This window comes from Elaeis guineensis, chromosome 1, assembly GCF_000442705.2.
Source record: "Elaeis guineensis isolate ETL-2024a chromosome 1, EG11, whole genome shotgun sequence".
NCBI classification, from domain to species: Eukaryota; Viridiplantae; Streptophyta; class Magnoliopsida; order Arecales; family Arecaceae; genus Elaeis; species Elaeis guineensis.
The window spans coordinates 28,119,136-28,139,030 of record NC_025993.2 but is presented as its reverse complement, the minus strand read 5'-3'; the positions used below and the strand labels follow the sequence as shown (position 1 = coordinate 28,139,030).

The window sequence follows — 19,895 nt, the reverse complement described above, 5'->3', positions numbered from 1 at the left end:
GATCTCCTTTCTCCCTCAGCGACATCAACATCTCCGAAACTTTGATGCAACAATATGCTTTTTTTTTTTTTTTTTTTTTTTTGGATAAAAGCAACAATATGCTTTTATAAGAACATCTTTGACTATCATTTAATCTTACTTAAAATTTAACAATAAAAACTAATCGGTACTGATCTCTAGTCATTTTCTTTTATTCTTTTGGGTAAAATATATCAACATCTTTTAATATCAAAATCCTCATAAGGCGATACTACGTTGGTTCGCTCACTTTTTTTCCCAAACACATACATATGTGCATACGTCAAACACAATGGTGACTAAGGATAGAAGTGGAAGAAGGTTGTCTTGTCAATCTTTATCAAAAAAATTTCAAACTCAATCATTCATTTAATGAAAGAGGAGAATCTCTTTCTACCAAAAAAAAAAAAAAAAAGGAGAATCTCTCCACGAGGTTAATCTAGAGAGATCCAGTCTCAAAATTACAGTAATCCATGTGCTGCATAATAATAGCCGATCGCAAGATTATCATAAACTACAAAAACAAATGCTCTTTTGAGGGAGAAATTATTGATTGTATCAGTCCAACCACAAAGCAATGCATATAAAGATAAATAAGAAGGAAATGAGCACAATACAAGCGTGTTTGCACATGTCGCTTCATTATTGGACCGATTTACCAACACAGCGGAAAAAAAAAAGAAAAAAAAAGAAAATCTCTGCCGTGGCCATCTTGGATTCTCTGTACAGAAATTAAAAATTAACGCTAAACAAATCAGGACACGTACCTACCAAGACAAAACAAACCAGGACACGTGGTAACCGGTCCAAACTCAAGCCCGTCACATGATTTTAGCGAGAGAATCTCAATAATCTTTCGGGCCGGACATAACCGGGAAGCGATGCCCGCTAGAGCTGTCCGGTTCAGTCCCTTTTCGCCACTCGTGGAAGGCACCCACGCGAGCATTACTACATAAGAAGGGCGGAGGGTTTAAGAGGAGGTCGGAAGGGGAAGGTGGTTAGTAAAAGGGAAGTAGAGATGCCACCGGCTGTGAAGGCCGGAAGCCGGCCGCCATGGGTGGGGCTCGCGGCGGCGGTGTGGGTGCAGGTGGCGGCGGGCAGCGCCTACAACTTTCCCTTGTACTCCCACTCGCTGAAGTCGGTGCTGGGCTACAACCAGCAGCAGCTCACCATGCTCGGCGTCGCCAACGACGTCGGCGAGAACTTCGGCATGATACCCGGCGTCGTCTGCAACCGCTTTCCGCCCTGGCTCGTCCTCCTCATCGGCGGCGCTTGTTCTTTCCTCGGCTTCGGCGTCCTCTGGCTCGCCGTCAGCCAGACCGTCTCCGGCCTGCCCTATTGGGTGGTGAGTGAGCTCTCTTGTATACTTGCTTGCTCTTGGGTTCTTGATATTTGATTGTATTATTGGATCTATGTTTTTCTGATGAACTATCGTTTAAAGCTTTGTTTTTTAGGGGTAATTGTTATTGACTCCTATCTGTTTTTTGATATGCTTATTGATTCAATTTTACTTTAAAAAATCATGATTCTACGTATGTGGAGAAAGATATGAATGATATCGGAATCTAATTGATGCTTGGAGATGGAGTGTCATTTTGATTCAGTTGGAATTGGCAGTTGGTAGGAAGAGAAGTGTATCTTAATTATGTGCTTGCATCTTTGGTTGAGAGTTATTATAATAAATTCATGCTTATGTGCTATGCTTTGTGTTGTCATTGTACAAAAGAGAGATAGTTATTGGTTTCTGATTTGGAGGGTTTAAGTGGCCCGTACATTTATGACATGCCAGAGATGCATGAGGTTAAGGCTGATTTGTATAGGGGCAGTTAATTGTATAAAAGTGTTTGTGAAAAAGCAGTGAAGTTCTTCAATTTTTGGCAGGCAATCATTTGGGTCAAGATATATTTTGGAATCCTTGGGATCATGTCAAGTTTGTTTTAAGTTTATAAGTCTATGTGCTGAGGTGTTATATCAAAAAAGAATTTATGGCAAATGTCTGTCTAATCTCAAGTGTGCTCTATTCTGCTTGTAGTCTCCTCTTTTTTAATTAATCTTCTCCTCGTTTGATCTTTCTCCATTGAAGACAGGCCAAACATCTTACGGAACCTTTTGCAAGAATATCGTTTCCATCAATTTGTGTGGAAGAAAGGAACCATAGTTAGATCTCTCTAATTGGTCATGAAGAAGAGTCACAAACAACATATGGTAGATGCTGAAGTTGGCAAACTAGTTGTTGTCATTGATGCTTGGATAGTTTACCCTCAGACGCTTCCAAGACATCAGATGATTAACTTCAATTAGTGAAGGTCTAAGAGTTTCAGGCAATGATGGTATCATAACACAAAAGCAAGAAGCAAACATGACTTTGCAAAGTTTATGACATATGAAGAATGCATCCAAGAAATGTAGTGCTGGATTTCTATTCATAAACTTAAAACTACTAGGATAAGCTGCATAGATGTGAAATCAAATGGCATAATCCTTCATTACATGTTTAAGAACTCTTAAGTGTTTGTAGTTTTTGTTGCTTTGATGCCCACTATGACGTTCATAAGAGAAGGGAGACTAATCAGCATGCAATGTTAGCCTTTAAGGCTAGGTGGGTATGTCAAACCTAGATATGTGGTTAGTGGTTGGAAAATGATGAAAGGACAGCAGCTTGCTTCATGTCTTCAACTCCTTCGAAGCAATGGAAACATGTTAGACTGGAAGCATAGATCATTGGTATGTTAATTATAAAATCTCTGATTATCTAATTCATATGTCAGATACTAACCTGCTTCCATTAATGTGCTTGCTTTGTGAGCTTGTTCTGGGATTTGAGAGAAAATCTAAGTACCTTGGATCATTTCACTGCCTGTTAAATCAAAAGAAGTATCCTGACATCCTTTTCGATAGCTCTTTAAAGTAACTTTTCGATCTCTGGAATCGGACTTTATATTCAGCAGGATGGCTGTTGTAACTAAGTTTATCGATATGACATGATTTACAATTGAGAGGATTTAGTTGGTCAAATGTTTAGTCTTTGTTTAACTTCTTTCTTATAACAAATTTTCCGTACCACACTTAGAGCCCTATACTTAAGACGGAAACAGATAGGTAGCACATTGCGCACACCCATCCAGACTTGATCATGTTCCAGCTACATCCAGACTTCAAGAGATGAGGCAGGTAAATGTATCAGTGTTCATTCAGAAATTGGAAGACGACATTTCAATAAAATGCATTCAAATTAAGTTCCTCCAGAAGAAAACATTGATCTTTTATCTTAGACACTCTCAGATCTATTGGTCTGGGGGGGAACCTGTCATGGATACAAAATTCAGAAGGGAGCTGGGAAGTGACCTTCTCCTGGAATCATCTAATCTCTTATCTTCTTCACCACTCTGCAGTCCTTTCCTTAATCCAGATAGAGTAATTTGGAGATGGAACTCTAATGGTGCATTCTCTGCCAAATCTTATTATTATTTCTTAAATTTGGATTGAATTATCTGAAAGAATTCACTCCAGTATATAATTCTGTAGCTCCTTGAAAACAAAGAAATTTTATTGGTGGTCCATCCACAGGCTTTTGACATCAGAGAATCTTTAAAAAAAGGAACCTGCCTTCTTCTCCTTCCTATGTCCTTTGTGGCTCAGATGTTGAGAACAACCTAAATCACTATGCATATGATTGTTTTGCAAATTGGTACATTTCAAACATATTTGCAGCATGACTCAATATCATATGGTAGATGGGAAGACACAGAAATCTTTCTTCCAATAGATAAAGCTTGCGGTCTATCTTTGTGGTATGGGATTTTGGTGATGCTTGCTTATATAAAACTCTTAATAAAACAGTAATTAGATCATGAGTAGGCTTTTGAGATTGGGACTTTAATCTAGAATGACTAAGAAACATGGAAAAGTAAATACAATCTTTCCTAGTATTTGTGAAATAAACATTTATCTTAATGTTGGAAAGAGGAAGTTATTTAAAAAAAAAAAAAAAATGACATGGGGAAGATGGAGATAATTTTTCCTAATATTTCTCAAAAAAAAATATTTTAAACATAAAACATGTAGTCTTATAAGAACTAATGAAGAGCTTTAGTTTTTCTCAAATTTTAAACTAATATAGTATTTCAAAAATCAATTTTTTAATTAAAGCTAAAAATATTTTTATTATAAAAAAATACTTTCTAATCCTAGTCCTATCATATTTGATTCATCGATTGGCTATGTATTTTGAATTATGAACTTGAAACCGTACGCTAATGAATTATGTAACATAGATTGAGTATGGGTTTCATTTCTGCCAATATCATTTCACAGGAGGATCTTGAAACTAGGGCTGAGCAAATAACAAAAATCCGAAGTAACCCATCCAATCCGACCCAATAAACATCAGTTTCGATCGATTGAAAGACATAAATTGGATTGAATCGGGTTGAGATTTGTAAAAAATCAGTTATTTACGGTTGGGTTTGGTTCCTACACTTTTAACCTGTATAAAATCGAATCTAAGCGATGTAGTATTTCATAAACTCATTTTCATTTTTGGGACGACGTCGTTTAGACTTTAATACTTCATTCTAAAAAACATCCCATCATCTATTTAGATTTATGGGAATATTATGTTAAATTATTGATGGAAGCACATTAATTTGAGACAATTTTAAAGTGAAAATTTTCAGATGTAGTTGCTTTCAGATGAGTAAATCTTTTCTGTTTCTGTTTTATTTTGTATAGGTTCAAAAATAAGCCCAAAATTTATAACTTATAAAGTTTAGGCCTTTTTGTTCTCTCTCAAAAAAAAAGATTTAAGTCTTTTTTACATTAAATTGATAAAAAAAAAAAGTTTAAGTGGGCCAACATTGGACTTAGAATTAATATTGGATCAACATTGAAGTCCTAACCGACACAACCCATCTGAACTTGCTACAAACCATTCACTTCGGTTTCAAACAGTTGAGACATGATAAACAGTCAACAGTGGATTGATTTTTTTTCAATCCGATTGGGTTCGGTTGGATGAAATTTTTTTCTCAACCCGACCAAACTCGATCCGTGCTCAGCCCTACTTGAAACATGAAAAGTTAAATTGGGTATCAAAGGTTGGCCTGGTTCTTTCATCCAACTAGACTTTCTGGAGGCTTAGGAGAGTTAAGAAGTTTTTAAGGATTGGGTGGGATCTCATCATTATGGTGCCTTAATGGCTTATGTGGAGGCAATGTAATAGAAGAATCTTTCAACATGAGGTTTCATTTGCTGATGAACTTGATACTGGCTATAATGGTATTAGGATTCTCCTGGTAAGCTCCAAATTGCTTTGTATCCTGTGAAAACGCTTTATGTTTCTCTTAACTTGGTTCTCATAACTCTCCTAAAATGAATTGATTGGTACCCACCCCCTTTTTCTCTCAAAGAATGATCTATGTCTTCTCTTATAGGATAGTTGCCACCAATTACTTCACGATTTTATGATCTTCAGCTTGGTACATAGCTATCAAAGTTATGAAACATACATAGCTATCAAAGTCATGATACGTTTTTGTTGTGAAACCCAAAAAAGCTAATGAAACAAAATTTAGTCTGAATAATGTTTTTTTTTTTTTAAATTCTCAGCATTTTGAATTACTATTTTTTCAATATTGGTTTTCTTGCTCTAGGCACACCCCAAACCCTGGCCTCTATCTTTTTGTCTTTTGTTGAAGCAAGTAGGCTTGTTCCACGATTACACATTCTGAATCAGTTAGTTTAATAGATTTACTGACAGTTTTTTTGGTCTCCTCTTAAGCACTGTGCTTCAGTAGATCTAGAGAATACTCAGGAAGAAGAAACTTCATTGTGTGCCATTTGCATCCGCATCTTTTTTCGTTATTCCTCATCATTGTAGACCCATCAAATGTCATGTCAACAAGAATAACATGCAATCCTGTACTCCTTCACTCTGTCTATATATTCTGAAGAGGTGCAATTATATGCTTTAGGCGACAGGTTATTAGATTTAACATGAACATGAGTAAGCCAACCCAAGTTTTTAGGCTATTACTAATCAAGAGGTGGACTGGAAAATACCTCTTAAAGAGTGCACTCTGATGTTATGGAGGGCAATCTGCTTACTGTGAAAGCTGAGGTGTTGAGAAATTTTGTGAAAATCCTTGGAAGATGATGCGTAGTCGTTGATAGCACAAAAAATAACTCTACTCACTACGTAGGTAGGATGAGTCGAGATCGTATCCTCAGGGACCTTGGGCTAAGTTGAGATTGCAAGATAAAAGAAAGAAACGTTGTTTTTGATTTAGAAAATAAATTATCGTAAAATTGAGGTAATTAAAAAATAAAAAGAGCTCGGGAGTTTTGAATTAATTTGCACTAGCAGAGTTGTATCTCTTTTTTAACTAAATAGATGTGATTAATCTTAGGAAAAATACCTGTCTTTCCTCGGCACGCTCCGTACCCGTAGATCACGGCGCGTCTCCGGAAAGTACTAGGTAACCAACTCTTCTTTCCTCGGCACGCCCCGTATCCGTAGATCACGACGCGTCTCCGGAAAGTAAAAGTTGTTCCTAATATTAATCTAACAAGAAAGCATAAATAAAAGCATATGATAGGGAGCAAATAAAGAACTCATGACAATTTAAATAAAAAGCATAATCTTTATTGCATATAAAGAAATACAGAAAAGTTTAGAACAATAAACCATCTCTGTGTCGTTACAAAATTTTTTCTCCACTCCCGAGACTGCTAGCCTAGCTGCTCATGAAGTAGTCCCTTTCTATTCCTCTATGCAAGGCTCTAGAAGAATTTCTGGGCTCCCCCTCCAATGAGAGTACAAAAGTCTTTTTATAGGTGTTAGGAGGGAGGAGTTTTACATGATTTTCCGATGTGGGACTAAAAAAAATACAAATCTTTCAAAATATTTCTAAATATTATTTTTTTCCTTATTTTGAACTTGTCTGCAGTGCGCCCACACCCGCGTCAGCGCTCGTCCCACGTCCACGCCGCGTCCTGCGTCCGCACCCCGCATCCAAACCGCGTCCCGCGTCCACGCCCACGCGCCAGCTTCCCGCGTGTTCACGCGCCAAAGGATTCACGCACGCCCAGGAGCCAAAAAAATTCACGCGCGCCCAGGAGCCAAAGAATTCAAACGTGATACCCTTTTCTTTTTTTTCTTTTTTATATTCCAAAAAGAAACAAAAGTTCCTTCATAATGACATCTATATCCTTTTTGGATTCCTTGCATAGTATCTTCATTTTCTATAATACCGGATGCGTCTTTCTTTTATTTTAATTTTATTTTAAGTCCAATTTTCTTCAAACTTGAGTCTTTTTGATCTATGAATCGGACTCTTTGTATCGGCGATCACCTTTCCTGTAAAACATAGAAAGAAACATCAAATTCTTAATAAATAAGATAAATTAAATATAATTTTTTAATTTAAAAATACTTAAATTAAGTATTTATCACACCCCCCAACTTGAATTTTGCTCGTCCTCGAGTAAAATAGATATATCAGCATTGTGTACCGATTCGGTTTTGAATCAAAAATTAGTTTAGGCATCCCAAAAGGTAGATGATACTTGGTCAGACCATTAAAGAGATATTTCATTGGATTATCAATTTGACCCAATTAGTGGCTGAGTATTAACTAAAGAAATTTCAGAGCTTTTCTTTCACCAACTCTCCACTTTACTCTTTAAATTCTCTAACTTAATGGGGAAAGAGTTTTTTTTTATCTTCTTGCAATTTAGTCCCCTTTTTTATATATATATATATATATATATAACATTGCCTACCTTTTTACGCGAACCACAACGCTTACTTAGGCGAAAGGACCCGGTTACTCAGTAGGAGACCAATGTTGTTTTTCTTCTTTTTTTTTTTTTTTTTTTTTTTTTTTTTTGCATACCTCGATCTTTACCCAATTTCTCATGAAGCAGATTCTTTATTGAGATCAGTAAGAAGAGGGTTGTAGAATCACTCCTAAAATTTGGTCTAGTTTAAACCCTACCATTCATTGGGTTTTCTTAATAATTTATTCCTTAATATCTCTAAAATTATCTTGACCGTTAATCATTCATTTATTAGGATGCCTAATTGACTCTTAATCAAAATAAAATTTGAATACACAAAACTAATTATTTCTGACCATACTCGAGGATTTGATTAATTTCCTTTCCCCCCCAACTTAATCTACATTGTCCTCAATGGAGTAGGAAAGCAAAGAAATAAAAAGAGAGAGTGCACCTGGGATAATTTTGCTTCGGAAGTTGAAGATAGCTTCATTGATTAATAGGTTCTTGTTCTAAATTCCTGCAGCTGCGATAAAGTAAAAAAAATATGAAATCGTTGGGTTGCCTCCCCACAAGCGCTAAGTTTTACGTCTTCAGCCAGACGTCAAGTTTATTAACAGACTCTTCCATACAGAGTGGTCCTTTATTCTTTAAAAAAATGATGATCAGTTAAAACAAAATAGACGAAATTTGGGTTGCCTCCCAAAAAGCGCTAAGTTTTACGTCTTCAGCCAGATGTCATATGCGATAAAACCAACAAAAGATGGGTAATGGCTCATACTTGATTGTCCATGGCGGAGTGGTTTTATCATGTGGTGTATCCAACAATATGTTAACTTCTTTCATATATCCCTTAAAGTCATACACTCCAAAGTGAGCCAAGCAAGTATCTAAGGGTTCAGGTGCTAGAATTGTGGGTGTTGCATCTTCTATAATATCTTCTAGTGTATCTACTTTGAAGCAACTATCCATTGATGGTCCTTGGGAAGCACCAAACACATTCAGTCTCAGTTTCTTATTCCCAAACGATACGTCCATGACTCCTGTCCTACAATTGATGCATGCATTCGCCGTAGCTAGGAAAGGTCGTCCTAAGATAATGGGAATTTGTCTGGGGTTGCCACTTAATTCCATATCGAGAACCAGAAAATCAACTGGAAAGTAAAACTCATCTACCTTGACCAAGACATCCTCAAGCATTCCACGTGGTTCTTTAATTGATCTGTCGGCTAACTGTAATGTGACTGATGTGGGTTTCAGTTCTCCGAATCCAAAAAGTTCACACACCGAACTAGGTAAAAGATTCACACTTGCCCCTAAATCTAGAAGAGCTTTTTCAATGTGATAATCTCCTATAACACAGGAAATGATGGGGGCTCCTGGGTCTTTAAGCTTTGGAGGAGTGGCATGCTGGACGACAGAACTAGCCTGTTCAGTGAGACGTACTTTCTTTGGGATTTGTGATCTAGATTTACGTTTTTGGGTGCACAAATCCTTCAAAAATTTGGCATAAGCAGGGACCTGTTTGATTGCGTCTAGAAGGGGAAGATTAATTTGGACTTGCTTAAACAATTCCAACATCTCATCGAGTTTTCCTCCCTTCTTATCTGCAGGAATAGGGGCTTTCAGGGCATCCGGAAATGGGGCTTTAGGCAAGTAAGATGATTCCGGTGCAGTTGGTTCCTTCTCTATTTTCAGGTCTTCCTTATTCTTGGGTGATTTGGATTCGGTTAGAGGTTTAGGGTCAGTCTCATTGGTTTTACTAGTGTGTTCAATGACCTTCCCACTTCTCAGAGTCATGATTGATTTGGCATGTTCAGAAAAAGCTTATGGGGTATTATAACTCTCAATCACAAATTGCCCTCTTGGGTTGCTCTCGGGTTGGCTAGGTAATTTTTCTTCTTCCCTCCTACTGAATGCAGTCGCTAGTTGACCTATTTGGTTCTCTAGCTTAGCAATGGATTGTGTGTGGGAGTTAAGGATCTGAGTGTTGACTTCTAATCTTTCTAGTGCTTTCAGGACTTTTTCCTCAAAAGCTGAGCTGTGACCAGTAGTAGACGGTTGAGGAACATTTTGGAATTGATGGTATGGTCCATGCCTATATGTTGGGTCTTGATATTGAGGTCGAGGTGTGGCAGGACCAACCACTGGTTGTGGTCTCCAGGAAAAATTTGGATGGTTTCTCCAGCCGGGGTTATAAGTGTTCGAATATGGATCGTTTCCTGGTCTGCGAGCTTGTTGGACTTGAGCTTGCTGAACCTGCTCATGCACAAACTCAGGAAATTGAGGTGCGGCTGGGCATTCACTAACAAAATGGTTTGGACTTGCACACAATGCACAAACTTCTTGGATTGGATTAGGTGGAATCGGGGATTGTCCAGTGTTTAGAAGACGATCTAATTTTTGGGACAGTTCATCTACCTTTTGATGGATATCTATGGCATTTCCTACTTCATATATTCCACCTCTTTTTGGGTTTAACATGGGTTTATCTCTAATAGAGGCAGACATATGATGTAATGAATTTTCACTTAGAATTTCAAACAGTTGCCATGCCTCATCCTCACTTTTCAGCATGAATGTCCCACCGCATGATGCATCGACCATTTGTCGATGTCTTTCAAAGAGCCCATCATAAAAACATTGGATTAACTGCCACTTGGGTACAGCATGGTGGGGGCATTTTCTAATAAGGTCTTTTAATCTCTCCCATATTTCATGAAACATTTCTCCATCTAATTGGGAAAAACTAGTTATGGCTTTCCTTATTTGATTAGTTTTTCCTATGGGAAAATATTTCTTGAGAAACTCTCCTTGCAGCTGGTCCCAGGTTGATATAGTCATGGAATCCAAAGTATGTAGCCAGTATTTGGCTTTGTCCTTAAGTGAAAAAGGGAATAATTTCAACCTAAGAGCATCATCGGAGAAGTTGTGAATTTTGACAGTTGAGCATATCTCAAGAAATTCTTCAAGATGTTTATAAGGGTCTTCATTACTAAGTCCATAAAATGAAGGTAACATTTGGATTATACTGGACTTAATTTCATATTGAGTGGCCTCCACTGGGGGGACTTGAATACAAGGAGAGTAGGTATATGTGGAAGGAGTAAAGTACTCCTTCAATTGCTTGGGTGGATCATTCTCCTGATTTCGGTCCATCTTTTTATGTCTGTAGGCTCTAAAGGTTCTTTCTATTTCTGGATCAAAAGGTTGGATTTCTGGTCGTAACGATCTACGGCCAAGCATACACCTTACAATTATACTGTAGAGCACACACAAATTTTTTTTTTTTTTTTTTTAATATATATTTTTATAATAAAGTGAGAAAAGAATGAAGAAAATCTAAAGAGAAGAACCTAAGAACCTTAAATCTATGAAAAAAGAGAAATTAATTGATGTTTAGATGTTAATTGCAATCAACTTAAACAATCATAGACTCTCTATCCTAAGGTTAACTTAGATCTAGACAGCTCCTAACTTTCAAGATTGCTTTTGAGCACTCCAAGCTCAAGACTGACTAACTGACTCGGCCAGGTAAGCGTAAGATGTGGGAGGTTCCCTGCTCGTTGCTTTCCTTAGACACCAACTAAGTTGGCCAGGTCAGTCAACGGAACCAATTGAAAACCACTTTCTTTAACCACTTGCCTTAGACATCGAGCAATTAACCAATCCGCACTCGGTTCAACTCTAGAGCTTTCTTATCCTATTGAGCTCGAAATTCCTAGGGCTGACGTCTAGTTGATTTTAAATTAAGGTCTAGGTTATGCAAATGCAAGGGAGTGATTTGTGGGCCAAGGAAGGGTGATCAAATCTCCACCTTATCTGGTTAATGGGTTATTGCCCTTAAGATCAATTATGGAGATGCAATGCAAAGAAATAAGGTGTCCAATCAGGTTAGAAATTTTTATATTTGAGGTTACGCTATTTTAGTTAAGTGTTATGAAATGTCAGTGGTTTTTTTTTTTTTTTATATAATTTTATCTTTTTATATATTTTTTTTTATTTTTTTTTAGTTTTGCAAGAAAATAAATTTAAGTGATTAAGTCTAAAAAGCAATAAATTACTGGGCTATGAAAAGTAGCAAATTATTCTAAGCAGCAAAATTCTAAATAGTAAATTAGTTATGCAAGGTAATTCTGTAATTATGCAAATAAGATTATTTAGCTAGAAAGCACTGAAAAAAAAAAATTTAAAATGAGAAATAAAAACTGAAAAGTATTTTTTTTTTTTTTTTTAAAAAAAATTTAAGAAAAAAATTTTTTTTTTCAATTTTTTTTTTTAAAATTTTTTTTTTTTAAATTTTTTAATTTAACCGTGTCAAGATCCCCGGCAACGGTGCCAAAATTTGATGCGTAGTCGTTGATAGAACCAAAAATAACTCTACTCACTACGTAGGTAGGATGAGTCGAGATCGTATCCTCAGGGACCTTGGGCTAAGTTGAGATTGCAAGATAAAAGAAAGAAGCGTTGTTTTTGATTTAGAAAATAAATTATCGTAAAATTGAGGTAATTAAAAAATAAAAAGAGCTCGGGAGTTTTGAATTAATTTGCACTAGCAGAGTTGTATCTCTTTTTTAACTAAATAGATGTGATTAATCTTAGGAAAAATACCTGTCTTTCCTCGGCACGCTCCGTACCCGTAGATCACGGCGCGTCTCCGGAAAGTACTAGGTAACCAACTCTTCTTTCCTCGGCACGCCCCGTATCCGTAGATCACGACGCGTCTCCGGAAAGTAAAAGTTGTTCCTAATATTAATCTAACAAGAAAGCATAAATAAAAGCATATGATAGGGAGCAAATAAAGAACTCATGACAATTTAAATAAAAAGCATAATCTTTATTGCATATAAAGAAATACAGAAAAGTTTAGAACAATAAACCATCTCTGTGTCGTTACAAAATTTCTTCTCCACTCCCGAGACTGCTAGCCTAGCTGCTCATGAAGTAGTCCCTTTCTATTCCTCTATGCAAGGCTCTAGAAGAATTTCTGGGCTCCCCCTCCAATGAGAGTACAAAAGTCTTTTTATAGGTGTTAGGAGGGAGGAGTTTTACATGATTTTCCGATGTGGGACTAAAAAAAATACAAATCTTTCAAAATATTTCTAAATATTATTTTTTTCCTTATTTTGAACTTGTCTGCAGTGCGCCCACACCCGCGTCAGCGCTCGTCCCACGTCCACGCCGCGTCCTGCGTCCGCACCCCGCATCCAAACCGCGTCCCGCGTCCACGCCCACGCGCCAGCTTCCCGCGTGTTCACGCGCCAAAGGATTCACGCACGCCCAGGAGCCAAAAAAATTCACGCGCGCCCAGGAGCCAAAGAATTCAAACGTGATACCCTTTTCTTTTTTTTTCTTTTTTATATTTCAAAAAGAAACAAAAGTTCCTTCATAATGACATCTATATCCTTTTTGGATTCCTTGCATAGTATCTTCATTTTCTATAATACCGGATGCGTCTTTCTTTTATTTTAATTTTATTTTAAGTCCAATTTTCTTCAAACTTGAGTCTTTTTGATCTATGAATCGGACTCTTTGTATCGGCGATCACCTTTCCTGTAAAACATAGAAAGAAACATCAAATTCTTAATAAATAAGATAAATTAAATATAATTTTTTAATTTAAAAATACTTAAATTAAGTATTTATCAGAAGACCAGCAGAAGTCCTCTGCCATGTGCTTCTTCCATTAGGGTCTGATTTACATAAATATAATTTGAGCATCCCTTTGGTGTGTTGTAGTGCCAGATGATGTCTTCATCTCTACAAACTGCTTAAACACATCTGAAAACCATTCCACCAGTAACTGCTTTAGCTTCTTGATTTTTTTTATCCCATCTAGTTTGATCATATCATTCCACTACATTAGAAGAGGGGAAATGTGATGCTTGTATATGTGAAGTGTAAACCAAAAATTTTCTCTGAAAATCATATGTGGAAGTAACTAAATTCATACTACTTCCACTCATTGAGCCATTTGCTACAGGGAACCCACCATTTGAATGGATGTAATGCTGTGCATGTTTGATAAGATAAATTTCACAGGAAATCGTAAAAAATTTTGCTTTCCATAACCAATGATTTCAACAGAACCTAACTTGTAATTTTATTATTCTTGTTAAAAAGAATCTCTCTTAGCAGAAGGTTGCTCTTTTAAAGTGGCTCAGGAACAAGTATTATAGTCTTGTGAAATCTACATGACTGATTTGGTGCTGTGTATAATGATCAATATCAACATAAAAGCCCTTGTTTTCAGGAAATGGTCAAATATCTCACTATGACTCATAAATTTCTTGGAAAATCTATACTTATTGATTATATGGTTCAAGGAATTTCGTACCGGCTCGAACTGGTCCGTATATCTCGTATCGAGTGGAAAATCGAGATGGTTCGGTCGGGGAAAGCGTATACCAGAGGAGGGAGAGCGAAAGAGAGAAAGAGAGAGAGGAGAAGAAGAGAGAGCAGATGTCGTTGGAGGCCGACGGTGGTCCGCTGCAGCTGTCGGAAGGTCACGGAAGCCTCCGCGGCTCGATTGTCGCCCAATAGGGCTTTTAAACAAGAGAGAAAGAAAAAGAGGGGGAGTGACTACTGGAGGGAGGTGCAGCCGGCGGAGGGGCTGCCGGAGTTTGTCGGATGGTCGCTGTGGCCACCAGGCGGTGGAAACCGTGCTGATGGAGCTACGTCTGTGGAATAGGGGCGACAACCCCTGTTCCTTCATCACTTTTTTTTTAAAAACAGCGATGAATAGTGAAGCCAGCAATCATTTTGCTGGCTTCACTTAAATGAAGCCGGCAAATCCATTGTTGGCTTCATTTTTTAATTTTAAAAAGTCAAAAACAGTGAAGCCGGCAATGGATTTGCCAGTTTCACTTTATGCCTCTGTTTCACATCCGTAGCGTAGCATGCGTGGAGTATGCCGTCCAACGGCCACGGCGGTCAGCCGGAGGCTGTCCGACGGCCTCTCCGACGGCTTTTCCTCCCTTCTTTTCTTTCTTCCCCCTTTTTCTATTTCTCTCTTTTTTCCTCCTCCCGGTTCGCTTCTTTTGCCTATGTCGGTTCGTGTCGGTTCGATCCGATACGGATTCATACCGCCGGCTGGCCGGTACGGGTTCCGATATCGAATCCGCAAACCTTGATGTGATTAATTTGTGGGCTATGCATCAACCTTAATTCTGGATCTCTTTCAACAGAACAATTTTATATTGAAAAAGCTCCTTATTGAAGCCACAATGTTTTTAATGATGAGATTGCCATTCCAAAGAGTGCTATAATCTTATCTTTGATAGCCTTTTGACGCTATGTGGTTCTTTCATGGACATTGTTGAGTGCTGTGATCTTTTCTTGATAGTCCTTCCACTGCAATTTTTTTAACAAGCAATGAAGATGACTTCCGGTATGGTACAATGAAAATAGTGTTCCTAGAGACATAGAAACACTTCTCCAAATCTTCCTGATAATAAGTTAAAACTGATGCAAAAGCAAGAATTATCCCGATTAAAAAGGTCTACGTCCCTTGGTTCTCTTTTCCCAACTAAGTGCATAAACCTTGTGGTCTGTAACTGAAATAAGACATTTGTAAGAAATAGGAGAAGCTATACTTGGTGATCAAAGAAGCAAGATAATAGAAAAATATAGCAAGGGAGGGCAATTACTGTAGAGCAAGCAACTAGAAGGTTTGGCTAGGACATGGAGTGTTTTTATTTTATATTTTTGTTTGTGTGTTGGGTGGGGGGGGGGTTGACAGGTTGGATGCATTTCTTATGAGGGGAGATTTGTTATCTGATAGCAACTAAGAATTATCTCCTGTTCGACTAAGATGACATGAAAGAGCAGAGAAATTAAGAGGAAGAATACAGGAGATACGTGGAGAAATTAGGTGAGAGAAACCTGTGAAAGTAAATACTAAATAGAAACTAGCATAGGTTATGCAAGATACTGTTTTAAAGTTTTGTGAAATTTATCTATAGTTGGGTGGCACGATATTCTGGGGTGTTTAAAGAGGGCATGATGTTCAGGAATTACATTGACATTTCACTATTAAATGCTTTCTTTTACTAAAGTCTTTACAAGGTAGTCATTGGTAATATAGTAAAAATAGCAAACATGCTCTAAATTTCCAAACAGTAAATTTTAAGGAAAATATATATTTCAAAATTGAATTGTGAAATATCAAACTTGAAGATTATTTACTTTGACACTAGATGAATTTGTGTCAGCACATCTTACATAATGCAAGCATCTTACAATGCTTATTTAGTCATTACTTTATGATTCTTAAATAATTTATCACAACTCTTCTGAGTTTGATTCTCCTTCAAGATTAGTAAATAAACTTGTAATTTCTCGCAATAAATTTAGCTAGATGACTTTGTGACAGATGCTGATCTACTGTTTGTGACATTATTCAGAAGCATGCCTCATATCTTAGACCTTGGTTTATTGGGTTTTAAACTTCTATGACCACTTGTATGTGTAATAAGTATTACTGTTTCTGATGTTATGGCAGTTATGGATTGCATTATCTATTGCTACAAATAGCAGTGCATGGTTGGGCACAGGTGTTCTTGTTACCAACATGAGGAACTTCCCTCTTAGCAGGGGCACTGTGGCTGGCATTCTCAAGGGTTATGTTGGGCTTAGTGCTGCAGTGTACACTGAAATATATATTGGAGTGCTCCGTGATTCATCTACAAAACTGTTGCTATTTCTTACACTAGGGATTCCTGGTATATGCCTTGCAATGATGTATTTTGTCAGGCCTTGTACACCATCTTTAGAGGACGACTCATCAGAACATGGTCATTTTTCGTTTATCCAACTTTCAAGCATATTGCTAGGTCTCTACATTTGTGCTAGTACGGTCTTGGATGATGTTGCCTCACCAAGTGATGCTGTAACCTATAGTTTGTTTGCTGTAATGGTTCTCTTACTCCTGGCTCCACTTGCAATCCCGCTGAAGATGACACTTTATCCAAATAAAAGGAAAAAAATTGGTCCTATTGGCCCATCTGGTTCATCAGACCGTCTAAATGAAGAAAATTTAGATCAATCAGAACCATTGCTGGCTAAGTCTTCATCAACAACGAATGCTGTGAGCATTCAGGAGGCTGATGATGTTTCTGATGTAGATATGCTTTTAGCGGAGGGAGAGGGAGCTGTGAAAAAGAAGAGAAGACCTAAGAGGGGAGAGGATTTTGAGTTCCGTGAAGCTGTAATTAAGGCTGACTTTTGGCTTCTATTTTTGGTATACTTTCTTGGGGTTGGATCAGGTGTCACTGTGCTCAATAATCTAGCACAAATTGGGATTGCAGCGGGTGTTGACGATACAACTATCTTGTTGTGTCTTTTCAGCTTTTGCAATTTTGTTGGCCGTCTTGCGGGGGGTGCTGTTTCTGAGTACTTTGTCAGGTGGAACCATTTTCCTTTTCATTTTATGGCCCATTTAAGGTATTTTTGCAGCCAAATAAGATCAATCATCAAACATGGCCAAAGTATTGAGTAGTTTCAAGGTTTTATTGAAAGGTTTTCCATCCCTTGCTCTAAGAGAAAAGATTTATATGAGATTTTATCTTTTGCAGGTCAAAGATGTTTCCTCGGTCCATTTGGATGACATGCACTCAAGTTATCATGATCATAACGTACCTTCTCTTTGCTTCTGGCTTAAATGGCACCCTTTATGCTTCAACCGCTTTACTTGGTTTCTGCTATGGGGTCCAATTCTCTGTCATGGTGCCAACTGCATCTGAGCTCTTCGGGTTGAAGCACTTTGGATTGGTATATAATTTCATGTTGTTAGGAAATCCGCTTGGGGCTCTCCTATTCTCAGCTGGTCTTGCAGGGTATTTGTATGATGTTGAAGCAGCAAAGCAGAACCGAGGTTTTCATGATGCTTTGACCAATTCTTGCTTGGGGCCTAATTGCTTTAGGATCACATTTCTGGTTCTAGCTGGTGTCTGTAGCTTGGGCACTCTGTTGAGCATAATTTTGACCGTGAGAATTAAGCCAGTATACCAAATGCTTTATGCTGGTGGGTCGTTCAGGCAGCCTCGGAGCTCGAATCATTAACAGCAGTGATCTGAATGAACATCGCCTTCGGCCTTTTCTTTGTTTCCCGTTCTTGTGTTGTAATGAGTTTGTGTACTTAAATATCATGCGGTTATCAGGAGCCTTCTCTGCCCCAAGGATGATTTGGTTGATCTTGGGAAAGAAGCTTCTTATAGACTGAAGTATTTTGCCTACCTAATTGTGAGTTGTTTTTGCACATGACATGATGACTCATTGATCCAATACTAAAAAAGTTACAATTAAAATTAAAACCCTAATTAAATGTTTTAGGAATTAATTTTTCTGGGTGCATATTTGTGTTTAATCATAACAGGCTAATGCAACTTGTCTATTTTCCTTACCTGTGTCGTTTTCATTCTTAAGCTTTCAATAATTCATTCTTACCTGTATTTGATAATTTTTAAATGAGGTATTCTAGTATACATATAACTTTCAATAAAATGTATCGGTGGTGCAGCAATCCTTTAAGTTGTTGATCTATCGGTCCTATCTCTATAAATTGATGATTTGTATTCTGGTTCTTTCCTGGCTTAAGATGCAAGCTCAATTGATGATTAGTTATGAGACAACAGAAACAAATTTGTGATTCATGATCTGTCAGTTTACCTCATCGATTATGTATGCTGGTTCTTATTAGTTATACTCTTTATGAGTTGATACATACTTGGGACTTTATGAACTGCATTTTGTCTTCTCATCATACTTGGATGAAGGATACTCTTTATGAGTTGATTCATACTTGGGACTTTATGAACTGCATTTTGTCTTCTCATCATACTTGGATGAAGGATGGTCTTTTTTTAAGGGAAGGATAAAGTATTTTTGTTCTCTGCATTAATTTCTGAAGCCGTACATTTTCTCCATGCATGTGTCATCACCTAGAAATTATTGACATGAAAATGAACCATCCTTCTTGCCATACCTAGCATGTTTCATGGATTGTCTCCCATCATCTTTGTCTGTTGTTCCTATATTTTTGTTGCAGCTGCTTTGTAACTCAGTGCTAAACTATCTTCTTGGACTGTTGTACCTTTGCATTGCTGCTGCTGCTCGATAACTCACTTCTATACTATCTTTTACCCTATGTTTCAGCCTCATCAGGTTGTTGTTCTATGTCATGCCTTTATTTAGTTTCCAGTCATGTTTTCATAAGTGTTGTTTCTGCAAATCCATGCAAATGACCAGACACTTAGGTGCTATATATGTCAGTACACTTCTCTTGAATTATGGGCTATAGACACCTCAGAATTATTCATACCTTTCTTATAATAGGCCTTTATCACCATTCTCACCAAATTCTCTCATTGGATGGCAGGTTATGGCCCAGACAGAATGAAAACAGAAACCTGGTTGGCCCTTATCCTATGATGATAAATGCATGCCTTCTCACCGTCACATGTACTCATTCGTTGAATGACCTTGTGACATATTTAATATTATATGTAGTCCCAATGCATGAGCCTACCCTGTAATGTGGTGCCATATTTTTAGGAGGGCTAATCCCTGGTAATCACATCCATATATTCGGCTCAATGGCATTCTTAAAATTCCAGAAGGATTATCAGTAGAAAATCCTATCATTTTGAAGTTTCCTGATTTGAGCTAATGGTCTGAAAAACCAACAGTGGTTGTTAAAGGCTTGAATCCCAAAGTCGAATGACCTACAGCCTATTCATATGAGTTTGTATAGAGGTTGACAGTATATAAACTTTAACAACAAATCCATCTCAGAAGTATCTGAATTCTTGATCTTGGTAGTCTCCATTTTCTGAAATTAGTTTGCTAAATGATCGATGGTCGAATCCTTAGTCTCTTTTATCAATTCATTGGCGTGACTGGTTAATTTCAGTGATGAACTGGTCTGCTTTTGAATGCTTTCTAAAATAATGTTTTTAAGGTACAGATAGAGACCCTTCTGGCATGAACTGTGATGGTCTGGGCCCAATTCACTTGACCGGCCCAAGCCTTGCCCAACGGGCTGGCCATGTATGATTTGCATGTGACCAGCTGCAGCAGACTCCATCTAGGAGTCTTCC

The 19,895-nt window shown here is 37.6% G+C and overlaps 1 protein-coding gene and 1 non-coding gene across 3 annotated transcripts; both read left to right on the top strand.

Moving 5' to 3' along the window:
* Positions 1–892: 892 nt before the first annotated feature.
* LOC105034781 (protein NUCLEAR FUSION DEFECTIVE 4) lies at positions 893–18,060 on the top strand. Of its 2 annotated transcripts, none has more exons than XM_010910057.4 (3): positions 893–1,363; positions 16,301–17,241; positions 17,373–18,060. In XM_010910057.4, the coding sequence occupies exons 1-3, from the start codon at positions 1,037–1,039 to the stop codon at positions 17,857–17,859; spliced, it is 1,755 nt and encodes a 584-aa protein (XP_010908359.1). In that variant the 5' UTR covers positions 893–1,036; the 3' UTR covers positions 17,860–18,060. The 2 variants fall into 2 exon arrangements, with proteins under 2 accessions (XP_010908359.1, XP_010908361.1); XM_010910059.4 differs by having other exon boundaries at positions 897–1,363; positions 16,301–17,202.
* LOC140855148 (small nucleolar RNA R71) lies at positions 10,464–10,569 on the top strand. The gene has a single exon (XR_012138179.1). It is a non-coding gene; the product is annotated as a small nucleolar RNA R71 (small nucleolar RNA).
* Positions 18,061–19,895: the final 1,835 nt, after the last annotated feature.